Source organism: Podarcis gaigeae (assembly GCF_964106915.1).
Source record: "Podarcis gaigeae genome assembly, chromosome: Z".
NCBI lineage: Eukaryota > Metazoa > Chordata > Lepidosauria > Squamata > Lacertidae > Podarcis > Podarcis gaigeae.
The window spans coordinates 396,237-411,549 of NC_139691.1; the positions used below are offsets into that span (position 1 = coordinate 396,237).

The window sequence follows — 15,313 nt, forward strand, 5'->3', positions numbered from 1 at the left end:
GAAAGAGATCCAGCGAATTCCCAGGAGATCCCAACCCTCAAAAGAGATCCGGTAATAAGAAGACTAAAGACTATGAATAATAATGACTATAACTATTATTAATATTAATATTATTGATTAGGCTGCCCCTCTGGAAAGCAAGAGATCCGGCGGATTCCCAGGAGATCCAGTAATAATAATAATAATAATAATAATAATAATAATAATAATAAAGATTTATATTAATGGGATTAATAATATTCCTATTAATATAACTATTAATAATTAACAATTAGTAATAGTAATAGTAATAATAATAGTAGTAATAGCAATAATAATAATAATAATAATAATAAATAGTAATAATTATGATTTATATTAATGGGATTAATAATATTCCTCTTAATATAACTAGTAATAATTAACCAGTAATAATATGAATAGTAATAACAATAATAATAATAATAATAATAATAATAATAATAATAATAATAATAATAAATAAATAAATATTAATAATTAAGATTTATATTAATGGGACTAATAATATTCCTATTAATATAACTAGTAATAATTAACAATTAATAATATTAAAAGTAATAGTAGTAGTAATAGCAATAATAATAATAATAATAATAATAATAATAATAATAATAATAATAATAATATCCTGCCCATCTGTCAGAGTTTTCCGAAAATAATAATTTTATTTGTATCAGTATTAACATTTATATAGAATTATAAAATAATAAAATTATAGAATTATATTAAAAATAAAACATTTATTTATATTATGTATAATATAATATAACATTTATATAGGGGAGAAAGAGATTTCCCCCCTCAAAAGAGATCTAATAATAATAATAATAATAATAATAATGAATTAATAATTAAGATTTATATTAATGGGACTAATAATATTCCTATTAATATAACTAGTAGTAATTAACAATTAATAATATTATAAACAATTAATAATAGTATTATTACTATTAATATTAATAGTATTATTAATATTAATAATAATATTAATAATAACATTTATATAGAATTATAAAGTAATGAAATTATAGAATTATATTAAAAATAAAACATTTATAATAATAATAATAATAATAATAATAACATTTATATAGAATTATAAAGTAATAAAATTATAGAATTATATTAAAAATAAAACATTTATTTATATTATGTATAATATAATATAATTTAATATTTATATAAGGGAGAAAGAGATTTCCCCCCCTCAAAAGAGGTCTAATAATAATAATAATAATAATAATAATAATAATAATAATATCAACAACTAATAATTATTATTAACCACAAACGCTATAGTTATAGTAATTATTATTAATCGTATTTATTCCTACTATTCCAATTTATTCCTCTAATTTGCTACTATTTATTACTATAACTAATAATATCATCAAATAATAATTACTACTATTATTATTAACCCTAATTAATCATACAGAATCCTCATTAATAATAATAACACACGTCATTAAGATTATTGAATATCTCTAATTAATAATGAATATTCCTCATTAATAATAATACATGTCATTAAGAGTATTGAATATCCCTAATTAATTAATATTCCTCATTAATAATAATAATACAAATCATTAATATTGAATATTCCTAATTAATAATAAACATTCCTAATTAATAACACACGTCATTAAGAGTATTGAATATCCCTAATTAATCATGAATATGTCTTATTAATAATAATAATACACACCATTAATATTATTGAATATTCCTAATTGATAATGAATATTCCTCATTAATAATAATAACACACATCATTAAGAGTATTGAATATCCCTAATTAATAATGAATATTCCTCATTAATAATAACACACATCATTAAGAGTATTGAATATCCCTAATTAATCATGAATATGTCTTATTAATAATAATAATAATAATACTACACACCATTAATATAATTGAATATCCCTAATTAATAATAAACATTCCTCATTAATAATAACACACATCATTTAGAAATATTGAATATCCCTAATTAATAATATTCCTCATTAATAATAACACACATCATTAAGAGTATTGAATATCCCTAATTAATAATGAATATTCCTCATTAATAACACACGTCATTAAGAGTATTGAATATCCCTAATTAATAATATTCCTCATTAATAACACACATCATTAAGAGAATTGAATATCTCTAATTAATAATGAATATTCCTCATTAATAATACACATTATTAAGAGTATTGAATATCCCTAATTAATAATGAATATTCCTCATTAATAATAACACACATCATTAAGAGTATTGAATATCCCTAATTAATCACGAATATGTCTTATTAATAATAATAATAATAATACACACCATTAATATAATTGAATATCCCTAATTAATAATAAACATTCCTCATTAATAATAACACACGTCATTAAGAGTATTGAATATCCCTAATTAATAATATTCCTCATTAATAACACACGTCATTAAGAAGTATTGAATATCCCTAATTAATAATGAATATTCCTCATTAATAATAACACACGTCATTAAGAGAATTGAATATCCCTAATTGATCCTGAATATTCCTCACTAATAATAATACACACCATTAATGTTATTACTCTAATACGTAATAATACTTAATGCATTGATATTATCATTCTATTAATTAATTAATAATTAATAATTAATTAATAATTAATTAATGATTAATTAATAATTAATTAATAATTAATTAATTAATGATTAATTAATACAGAATAATTAATTCCGGCCCATACTTACTGCCTTGCGAAGCCCCTTCCCCCGACGCCACTTCCGTGTCTAGGAAGAGGGGGAGGCAATTAATCGATATTCTTAATAAGCCAGAATCAATAGCTCATCAATATTTTTGTAACTTTATAATATGATGATAATAATAATAATAATAAAACATAATAAAAAATGATAATCATAATTATAATAATAAATGATAATTATAATAATAATAAAAACATAATAAAAAGGATAATAATAAAAACAACAACAACAACAATAATAATAATAATAATAATAATAATAATAATAATAATAATAATAATAATTTATGATAATTATAATAATAATAAAAACATAATAAAAATGATAATAATAAAAACAACAACAATAATAATAATAAATGATAATTATAATAATAATAAAAACAATAATAATAAAAACAATAATAATAATAATAATAATAATTTATGACAATTATAATAATAATAAAAACATAATAAAAAGGATAGTAATAAAAACAACAACAATAATAATAATAATAATTATAATAAAAAGATAATAAAAATGATAATAATAATAAACAATAATAATAATAAAACATAATGAAACATAATAAAAATGATGATGATAATAATAATAAAAATAAAACAATTAATAATAATAATAAAACATAAAAATTATAATAATAAAACGATGATAATAATAATAATAATAATACATAATAAAAATGATAATAATAATAAAATGATGATAATAATAATAAAACATAATAAAAAACGATAATAAAAAATGATAATAATAATAAAACATAATAACTTTTATAACTTTATAATATGATGATAATAATAATAATAAAACATAATAAAAAACGATGATAAAAATTATAATAATAAATGATAATTATAATAAGAAAAACATAATAAAAAGGATAATAATAAAAACAATAATAATAATAAATGATAATTATAATAATAAAAACATAATAAAAACAATAATAATAATAAAAAACAATAATAATAATAAAACATAATAAAAAAGGTAATAATAATTATAATAATAAATGATAATTATAATAATAAAAACATAATAAAAATGATAATGATAATAATAATAAAACAATTAATAATAATAATAATAAAACATAATAAAAATAATAATAAAAAAGATGTCAATAATAACAAAACATAATAAAAAAGATAATAAAAAATGATAATAATAAAACAATAAAAATGGTAATAATAAATAATGATGATGATAATAATAAAAAAATAAAAATGATAATAAAAGCAACAACAACAATAATAATAGATAATAATATTAATAATAAAACATAATAAAAATGATAATAATAAAACGATAATAACAAAAAGCAATAATAAAACATAATAAATAATAATAATAAAATGATAATAATAATAATAAGAAACAACAATAATAAAACATAATAAATAATAATAATAAAACGATAATAATAATAATAATAATAATAAACAACAATAATAAAACATAATAAATAATAATAATAAAACGATAATAATAATAATAATAATAATAAACAACAATAATAAAACATAATAAATAATAATAATAAAACGATGATAATAATAATAATAATAAACAATAATAATAAAACATAATAAATAATAATAATAAAACGATGATAATAATAATGATAATAAACAATAATAATAAAACATAATAAATAATAATAATAAAACATCATCATCATCATAATGATGATAAAAAAACAATAATGAAAATAATAAAAGTAATAAAAATAAACAGAATAAAAATGATGATGATGAGAATATTAATAATAATAATAATAAGAATAATAAACGAGACAGGAGAGCAAAAATGAAAAACGAAGCGCCGAAGAATAAAGGGATTAGCGCTTAATTCCCGATCCGATTTGAACCCGGGTCCCGAATCGGGACTCGAACCCGTTACCTCGGTGCGCCCGGACGTGGGTCTGGAAGCAGTTGTAATACTTGTACTTCTTGCCGCAGATCCCGCACTCGTAGGAGCCTGGAAGGGAAGCAGAAGGGGAGTCAAACCGGAGTCAAACCGGATCCGAACCGGATTCCAACCAGTTTCCTCCTTCTAGAAACGCCGAGAAACTGGGGAGTTGAACCCGGATTCGAATCCGTTTCCTCCTCCTAAGATCAAGGATTTGAACCCAGAACCCCGGACTCGAACCAGATTCAAACCGGATTCCAATCAGTTTCCAGACTTGAACCGGATTCGAATCAAGTTTCCTCCTCCTAATACTGGGGATTTAAACCCGGAACCCCAGACTTGAACCAGATTCAAACCGGATTCAAACTGGATTCCAATCCTCTGCCTAAAAACTGGGGATTTGAACCCGGATTCGAAGCTGTTTCCTCTGCCTAGAAACTGGGGATTTGAACACGGATTCAAAGCAGTTTCCAGACTTGAACCGGATTCAAATCCGTTTCCTCCTCCTAATACTGGGGATTTGAACCCAGAACCCCAGACTTGAACCAGATTCGAACCGGATTCAAACCGGATTCCAATCAGTTTCCAGACTTGAACCGGATTCGAATCAAGTTTCCTCCTCCTAATACTGGGGATTTAAACCCGGAACCCCAGACTTGAACCAGATTCGAACCGGATTCCAATCAGTTTCCTCCTCCTAGAAACTGGGGATTTGAACCCGGATTCAAAGCAGTTTCCAGACTTGAACCGGATTCAAATCCGTTTCCTCCTCCTAATACTGGGGATTTGAACCCGGATTCGAATCAGTTTCCTCCTTCTAGAAACGCCGAGAAACTGGGGATTTGAACCCGGATTCGAAGCAGTTTCCTCCTCCTAAGACCAAGGATTTGAACCCAGAACCCCGGACTCAAACTGGATTCAAATCCGTTTCCTCCTCCTAATACTGGGGATTTGAACCCGGATTCGAATCAGTTTCCTCCTCCTAGGATGGGGGATTTGAACCCGGAGCTTTGGGGCTCAAACCAGTTCCCTCCTCCTGGATTTGAACCCGGAATCAGACTTGAACCGGGAACCCCCGACTCAAACTGGATTCAAACCGGATTCAAACCGGATCCGAACCGGATTCCAACCAGTTTCCTCCTTCTAGAAACGCCGAGAAACTGGGGATTTGAACCCGGATTCGAATCCGTTTCCTCCTCCTAAGATCAAGGATTTGAACCCAGAACCCCGGACTCGAACCAGATTTGAACCGGATTCCAATCAGTTTCCTCCTCCTAGGTTGGGGGATTTGAACCCGGAACCCCAGACTCGAACCGGATTCAAACCAGTTCCTCCTCCTAGGATGGGGGATCTGAACCCGGAGCCCCAGACTTGAACCGGATTCAAACGGGATTCAAATCAGTTTCCTCCACCTAGGACTGGGGATTTGAACCCGGAACCCCAGACTTGAACCGGATTTGAATCTGGATTCGAACCAGATTCCTCCTCCTGGGATCAGGGATTTGAACCCAGATTCGAATCAGTTTCCTCCTCCTAGGATGGGGGATTTGAACCCGGAGCCCCAGACGTGAACCAGATTCAAACCGGATTCGAACTGGATTCCAATCCTCCGCCTAGAAACTGGGGATTTGAACCCGGATTCAAATCCGTTTCCTCCTCCTAGGATGGGGGATTTGAACCCGGAGCTTTGGGGCTCAAACCAGTTCCCTCCTCCTGGAACCTGGATTTGAACCCGGAATCAGACTTGAACCGGGAACCCCCGACTCAAACTGGATTCAAACCGGAGTCAAACCAGATCCGAACCGGATTCCAACCAGTTTTCTCCTTCTAGAAACGCCGAGAAACTGGGGATTTGAAACCGGATTCGAATCCGTTTCCTCCTCCTAAGACCAAGGATTTGAACCCAGAACCCCGGACTCAAACCGGATTCGAACCGGATTCAAATCCGTTTCCTCCTTCTAGAAACCCCGAGAAACTGGGGATTTGAACCCGGATTCGAAGCAGTTTCCTCCTCCTAAGATCAAGGATTTGAACCCAGAACCCCGGACTCAAACCGGATTCGAACTGGATTCAAATCCGTTTCCTCCTAGAAACTCCAAGAAACTGGGGATTTGAACCCGGATTCGAAGCAGTTTCCAGACTTGAACCGGATTCCAATCAGTTTCCTCCTCCTAGGATGGGGGATTTGAACCCGGAGCTTTGGGACTCAAACCAGTTCCCTCCTCCTGGAACCTGGATTCAAACCGGATTCAAACTGGATCCGAACCGGATTCCAACCAGTTTCCTCCTTCTAGAAACGCCTAGAAACTGGGGATTTGAACCCGGAATCAGACTTGAACTGGGAACCCCCGACTCAAACCGGATTCGAACCGGATTCCAATCAGTTTCCTCCTTCTCGAAACGCCGAGAAACTGGGGATTTGAACCCGGATTCGAAGCAGTTTCCTCCTCCTAGGATTGGGGATTTGAACCCAGAACCCCGGACTCAAACCGGATTCGAACCGGATTCAAATCCGTTTCCTCCTAGAAACTCCAAGAAACTGGGGATTTGAACCCGGATTCGAAGCAGTTTCCAGACTTGAACCGGATTCCAATCAGTTTCCTCCTCCTAGGATGGGGGATTTGAACCCGGAGCTTTGGGGCTCAAACCAGTTCCCTCCTCCTAGAACCTGGATTTGAACCCGGAATCAGACATGAACATGGAACCCCCGACTCAAACCAGATTCAAACTGAATCCGAACCGGATTCCAACCAGTTTCCTCCTTCTAGAAACGCCTAGAAACTGGGGATTTGAACCCGGAATCAGACTTGAACTGGGAACCCCCGACTCAAACCGGATTCGAACCAGATTCCAATCAGCTTCCTCCTTCTAGAAACGCCTAGAAACTGGGGATTTGAACCCGGATTCGAAGCAGTTTCCTCCTAGGATTGGGGATTTGAACCCGGAACCCCAGACTCAAACCGGATTCGAACCGGATTCCAATCAGTTTCCTCCTCCTAGGATGGGGGATTTGAACCCGGAACCCCAGACTCGAACCGGATTCAAACCAGTTCATCCTCCTAGGATGGGGGATCTGAACCCGGAGCCCCAGACTTGAACCGGATTCAAATGGGATTCAAATCAGTTTCCTCCACCTAGGACTGGGGATTTGAACCCGGAACCCCAGATTTGAACCAGATTTGAATCCGGATTCGAACCAGATTCCTCCTCCTGGGATCAGGGATTTGAACCCAGATTCGAATCAGTTTCCTCCTCCTAGGATGGGGGATTTGAACCCGGAGCCCCAGACGTGAACCAGATTCAAACCGGATTCAAACCGGATTCGAACTGGATTCCAATCCTCCGCCTAGAAACTGGGGATTTGAACCCGGATTCGAAGCAGTTTCCAGACTTGAACGGGATTCAAATCCGTTTCCTCCTCCTAATACTGGGGGTTTGAACCGGATTCGAATCAGTTTCCTCCTCCTAGGATGGGGGATTTGAACCCGGAACCCCGGACTCGAACCAGATTCGAACCGGATTCCAATCAGTTTCCTCCTCCTACAAACTGGGGATTTGAACCCGGAACTTCGGGACTCAAACCAGTTCCTTCTTCCTGGAACCTGGATTTGAACCCGGAATCAGACTTGAACCGGGAACCCCTGACTCAAACCGGATTCAAACCGGATTCCAATCGGTTTCCTCCTCCTAGAAACTGGGGATTTGAACCCGGAGCTTCGGGACTCAAACCGGTTCCCTCCTCCTGGAATCAGGATTTGAACCCGGACCCCGACTGGAATGCAGAACGCCGGATTCGAACCCGGAACCCCAGACTTGAACCGGATTTGAACCGGATTCTAATCAGTTTCCTCCGCCTAGAAACTGGGGATTTGAACCCGGATTCGAAGCAGTTTCCAGACTTGAACCGGATTCAAATCAATTTCCTCCGCCTAGAAACTGGGGATTTGAATCCGGAACCCCAGATTCAAACCGGATTCAAACCGGATTCAAACTGGTATCCAATCCTCCTCCTAGAAACTGGGGATTTGAACCCGGATTCGAACCAGTTTCCTCCTCCTTTGAAATGGAGATTTGAACCCGGAACCCCAGACTTGAACCGGATTCAAACCAGATTCGAATCAGTTTTCTTCTCCTAGGACTGGGGATTTGAACCGGATTCAAGCCAGTTTCCTCCTCCTAGAAACTGGGGATTTGAACCCGGAACCCCAGACGTGAACCGGATTCGAACCCGGATTCGAACCATATTTAAACTGGATATGAACCCAGATTCGAACCAGACTGGAACCAGATTTGAACCCAAATTCGAACCAGATTTGAACCCAAACTTGAACCGGATTTGAACCCGGATTCGAACCAGACTGGAACCGGATTTGAACCCGGATTTGAACCAGACTTGAACCGGATTTGAACCCAGATTCGAACCAGATTTAAACTGGATTTGAACCCGGATGTGAACTAGACTGCAACCGGATTTGAACCCGGATTCAAACCAGACTTGAATCGGATTCAAACCTGGATTCAAAACAGACTTGAACGGGGATTCGAACCAGACTGGAACCGGATTTGAACTCGGATTCGAACCAGACTGGAACCGGATTCGAACGCGGATTCGAACCAGACTTGAACCCGGATTTGAACCAGACTTGAACCAGACTTGAACCCGGATTTGAACCAGACTTGAGCCAGATTTGAATCCGGATTCGAACCAGACTTGAACTGGATTTAAACCGGGATTCGAACCAGATTTGACCCGGATTCGAACCAGACTAGAATCAGATTTGAACCCAGATCCGAACCAGACTGGAACCGGATTTGAACCCGGATTTGAACCAGACTGGAACCGGATTTGAACCTGGAATCGAACCAGACTTGAACTGGATTTGAACGCGGATCCCAACCACTTAAACCGGATTTGAACCCAGGTTCGAACCAGATTTAAACCAGATTTGAACCAGTCTGGAACCGGATTCGAATCCGGATTCGAACCAGACTTGAACTGGATTTAAACCCGGATCCGAACCAAACTTAAACCGGATTTGAACCCAGATTGGAACCAGATTTAAACCGGATTTGAACCCAGATTTGAACTAGACTTGAACCGGATTGGAACCAGATTTAAACCGGATTTGAACTAGACTTGAACTGGATTTGAACCCGGATTTGAACCAGATTTAAACCGGTTTCGAACCAGACTGGAACCGGATTCGAACTAGACTTGAACCGATTTGAACCTGGATTCGAACCAGATTTGAACCCGGATTCGAACCAGACTGGAACCGGATTCGAACCAGAAGCCAGACCCCCAACAAAAGGGTCCCCTGACCCCCAACCAGAAGGATCCCTTGACCCCTAACCAAAAGTCTCCCTGACCCCCAACCTGCTCCGCCCCAAAGAAAAAAGGGGGCCCCTGACCCCCAACAAAAGGCTCCCCTGACCCCAAACCTAAAGATTCCCCCCGTTTCCCTGACCCCCAACAAACGGGTCCCCCAAGTTTCCCTGACCCCTAACCAAAAGTCCCCTGACCCCCAACCAAAAGGGTCCCAGTGACCCCTAACTGAAAGGGGCCCCCAGTTTCCCCTGACCACTAACCAAAAGGGTCCCCTGACCCCCAACAAAAGGTCCTCCTGACCCCTAACCAAACGTTTCCACGACCCCCAACCGACTCTGCCCCACAGAAAAAAGGGGTCGCGCCACCCACCCACCAAAGGTTCCCCCTGACTCATAACCAACCCCCAACTGCGTCCGCCCCACAGAAAATAGGGGTCACACCACCCGCCCACCAAAAGGTCCCCCTGACCCATAACCGACCCCCAACCGACTCCGCCCCACAGAAAATAGGGGTCGCATCACCCACCCACCAAAAGGTTCTCCTGACCCATAACCGACCCCCAACTGCCTCCGCCCCACAGAAAATAGGGGTCGCACCACCCGCCCACCAAAAGGTCCCCCTGACCCATAACCGACCCCCAACCGACTCCGCCCCACAGAAAAAAGGGGTCGCACCACCCGCCCACTAAATGGTCCCCCTGAGCCATAACCGACCCCCAACTGCCTCCGCCCCACAGAAAATAGGGGTCGCACCACCCGCCCACCAAAAGGTCCCCCTGACCCATAACCGACCCCCAACCGACTCCGCCCCACAGAAAATAGGGGTCGCGTCACCCACCCACCAAAAGGTTCTCCTGACCCATAACCGACCCCCAACTGCCTCCGCCCCACAGAAAATAGGGATCGCGTCACCCACCCACCAAAAGGCTCTCCTGACCCATAACCGAGCCCCAACCGACTGCCCCACAGAAAAAAGGGGTCGCATCACCCACCCTCCAAAGGGCCCCCCTGACCCATAACCAACCCCAACCCCCTATGCCCCACGGAAAATAGGGGTGGCGCCACCCACCCACCAAAAGGCTCCCCTGACCCCCAACCCAAAGGGTCCCCCAGTTTCCCTGACCCCCAACCTAAAGGATTCCCTTGACCCATAACCGACCCCCAACCGCCTCTACCCCACAGAAAATAGGGGTCATGCCACCCACCCACCAAAAGGATCCCCTGACCCCTAACCAAACCTTTCCCCGACCCCCAACTGACTCTGCCCCACAGAAAATAGGGGTCGAGCCACCCACCTCGCTTACCCAGGCTCTGCTGGCTGCCGACCCCCCAGTTTCCCCCTGACCCCCAACCCATAGGGCCCCCAACCCCCAACCAATCCTTTCCCTGCCCCCCAACCGCCTCTGCCCCGCAAAAAATAGGGGTCATGCCACCCACCCACCAAAAGGCTCCCCTGACCCATAACTGACCCCCAACCGACTCTGCCCCACGGAAAATAGGGGTCGCGCCACCCACCTAGCTTACCGAGGGTCCCCTGACCCCCCAACAAAAGGGCCCCTGACCCCAAACCCAAAGGGCCCCCCAGTTCCCCCGACCCCCAACCAACTCTGCCCCACAGAAAATAGGGGTCGGTTCCCTGACCCCCAACCGCCTCCGCCCCACAGAAAACAGGGGTCGCGCCACCCACCTCGCTTACCCAGGCTCTGCTGGCTGCAGACCCCCCACTTTCCCCCTGACCCCCAACCCATAGGGCCCCCGACCCCTAACCAAACCTTTCCCCAACCCCCAAGCTCTTCCCTGACCCCCAAGCCGCTCCGCCCCACAGAAAATATGGGTCGCACCTCGATTACCCAGGCTCTGCTGGCTGTGGACCCCCCACTTTCCCCGACCCCCAACCAACTCTGCCCCACAGAAAATAGGGGTCGGTTCCCTGACCCCCAACCGCCTCCGCTCCACAGAAAATAGGGGTCACACCTCACTTACCCAGGCTCTGCTGGCTGCCGACCCCCCACTTTCCCCCTGACCCCCAACCCATAGGGCCCCCGACCCCTAACCAAACCTCTCTCCTGACCCCCAACCCGCTCTGCCCCACAGAAAATAGGGGTCGCACCTAGCTTACCCAGGGTCTGCTGGCTGCGGACCCCCCCCAGGACGACGCAGATCTCGGCTGGGGCTGCCCCACGGCCCCCTTTGCGGGGCTCCGTGGGGCCGCCGTGGGGCCAGGCGAAGTCGTCGGGGGTCTCGGTCTTGACGGTGACTTGGGGGGCAGAGGGCGGGGCCTCCTCGCTGGGCGGGGCCGAGTCGGAGGCCGGCGAATCGGAGCCCGGCATGGCGGCGGCCGAGGGGGGCGGGTCTCTGTGGGGCAGAGAAAGGGGTCAGAAAAAGGGGGGCAGACTGGGAATGGGGGTCTTTTAATGGGAGACTGGGACTGGGAAACTGGGAATGGGAGACTGGGAGTGTGGGGCAGCCCAGACTGGGAGTGTGGGGCTGGGAGACTGGGAGTGTGGGGCTGGGAGACTGGGAATGTGGGGCTAGGACTGGGAATGGGGGTATTTTAATGGGGGACTGGGAGTGTGGGGCTGGGACTGGGTCTTTTAATGGGGGACTGGGAGTGTGGGGCTAGGAGACTGGGAATGGGGGGCTGGGGGTCTTTAATGGGAGACTGGAAGTGTGGGGCTGGGAGACTGGGGATGGGGGGCAGACCAGGCTGGGAATGGGGGGCAGGGACTGGGAATGGGGTTTTTTAATGGGGGTGTTTAATGGGAAACTGGGAAACTGGGGACTGGGAGACTGGGAATGTGGGTCTTTAAAGGGAGACTGGGAGTGTGGGGCTGGGACTGGGAATGGGGGTCTTTAATGGGAGACTGGGAATGTGGGGCTGAGAGACTGGGAATGGGGGACTGGGAGACTGGGAGTGTGGGGCTGGGAGACTGGGAATGGGGGGCTAGGACTGGGAATGGGGGTCTTTAATGGGAGACTGGAAGTGTGGGGCTGGGAGACTGGGAATGGGGGGTAGACCAGACTGGGAATGGGGTGCAGGGACTGGGAATGGGGGTTTTTAATGGGGGTGTTTAATGGGAAATTGGGGACTGGGAGACTGGGAATGTGGGTCTTTTAATGGGGGACTGGGAGTGTGGGGCTGGGAGACTGGGAATGTGGGGCTAGGACTGGGAATGGGGGTCTTTAATGGGGGACTGGGAGTGTGGGGCTGGGAGACTGGGAATGTGGGGCTAGGACTGGGAATGGGGGTCTTTAATGGGGGACTGGGAGTGTGGGGCTGGGAGACTGGGAATGTGGGGCTAGGACTGGGAATGGGGGTCTTTAATGGGGGACTGGGAGTGTGGGGCTGGGAGACTGGGAATGTGGGACTGGGAGACTGGGAAAGGACTGGGAGACTGGGAATGGGATACTGGGAGACTGGGAATGGGGGACTGGGAGACTGGGAATGGGAGACTGGGAATGGGGGACTGGGAGACTGGGAATGGGGGACTGGGAGACTGGGAATGGAGGACTGGGGGACTGGGAGTGTGGGGCTGGGAGACTGGGAATGTGGGACTGGGAGACTGGGAAAGGACTGGGAGACTGGGAATGGGATACTGGGAGACTGGGAATGGGGGACTGGGAGACTGGGAATGGGAGACTGGGAATGGGGGACTGGGAGACTGGGAATGGGGGACTGGGAGACTGGGAATGGAGGACTGGGAGACTGGGAATGGGGGACTGGGAGACTGGGAATGGGGGACTGGGAGACTGGGAAAGGACTGGGAGACTGGGAATGGGATACTGGGAGACTGGGAATGGGGGACTGGGAGACTGGGAATGGGAGACTGGGAATGGGGGACTGGGAGACTGGGAATGGGGGACTGGGAGACTGGGAATGGACTGGGAGACTGGGAATGGGATACTGGGAGACTGGGAATGGGGGACTGGGAGACTGGGAATGGGAGACAGGGAATGGGGGACTGGGAGACTGGGAATGGGGGACTGGGAGACTGGGAAAGGACTGGGAGACTGGGAATGGGATACTGGGAGACTGGGAATGGGGGACTGGGAGACTGGGAATGGGGGACTGGGAGACTGGGAATGGGGGACTGGGAATGGGGGACTGGGAGACTGGGAATGGGGGACTGGGAGACTGGGAATGGGGGACTGGGAGACTGGGAAAGGACTGGGAGACTGGGAATGGGATACTGGGAGACTGGGAATGGGGGACTGGGAGACTGGGAATGGGAGACTGGGAATGGGGGACTGGGAGACTGGGAATGGGGGACTGGGAGACTGGGAATGGGGGGCCTGAACTGGGAATAGGGTGGTTTTAATGGGAGACTGGGAATGCCGGACTGGGACTGGGAAACTGGAACTGGGAGCTTCTGAATTATAACGATGTAATAATAATAATAATAATAATATATAATAGTAATAATAATAATAATAATAATAATATGCAATAATATGTATATATAATATAATAATGATAATAATAATAATAATAATGTAATAATAATAATAATAATAATAATATAGTAATAATAATAATAATATGCAATAATATATACATAATATAATAATATAATGATAATAATAATAATAATGTAATAATAATAATATTAATAATAGTAATAATAATAATAAGCAATAACATATATATATAATATAATAATAATATAATGATAATAATAATAATGTAATGTAATAATAATAATAATGTAATAATGTAATAATAATAATAATAATAATAATAATAATAATAATAATGTAATAGTAGTAATAATAATAATAATGTTTCAATGTTGTCATTTTGGTTGCCATGACTACGGTTTTGGCTGTCATTTACTATTACTATTTGGCTGCCATTACTATTATTATTATTAATTACAATTACTATTATTATTATTATCGTTATTAACAATATTCTTGTTGTTATCCTTATTAATACCTGCAGGCGGAAGCTCTTTTGCCCACACTGCTGACGCTGCCTTCGGCCTGTGGAAGATAAAAATAAATATTAATATTAATATTAATATTAATAATACTAATAATATTTGAAACCAGGGGTAGAAACCTGGCTATATTGCCATTAATAATAATACTAATAATTTTTGAAACCAAGTTTAGAAACTCAGATCTATTGCCATTAATAATAATATTTGAAACCAGGGTTAGAAACTCAGATCTCTTGCCATTAATAATAATAATAATAATAATAATATTTGAAACCAGGGTTAGAAACTCAGATATATTGCCATTATTATTATTATTATTATTATTAA

At 41.1% G+C, this 15,313-nt stretch overlaps 1 protein-coding gene across 1 annotated transcript in view; it reads right to left on the reverse strand.

Annotated features, from left to right (window-relative positions):
- The window catches only part of ZNF618 (zinc finger protein 618), a gene marked incomplete at its 3' end in the record, with an annotated part of 46,772 nt that extends 31,719 nt beyond the window's left edge, over positions 1–15,053 (reverse strand). Inside the window, exons 1-4 of the mRNA XM_083723188.1 lie at positions 14,980–15,053; positions 12,163–12,398; positions 4,707–4,784; positions 2,784–2,822 (exon numbers count right to left, since the gene is read on the reverse strand). Coding sequence (XP_083579314.1) covers positions 2,784–2,822; positions 4,707–4,784; positions 12,163–12,373 — 328 coding nt within the window. The 5' untranslated portion in view covers positions 12,374–12,398; positions 14,980–15,053. The remainder of the gene's footprint in view (positions 1–2,783; positions 2,823–4,706; positions 4,785–12,162; positions 12,399–14,979) is intronic.
- Positions 15,054–15,313: the final 260 nt, after the last annotated feature.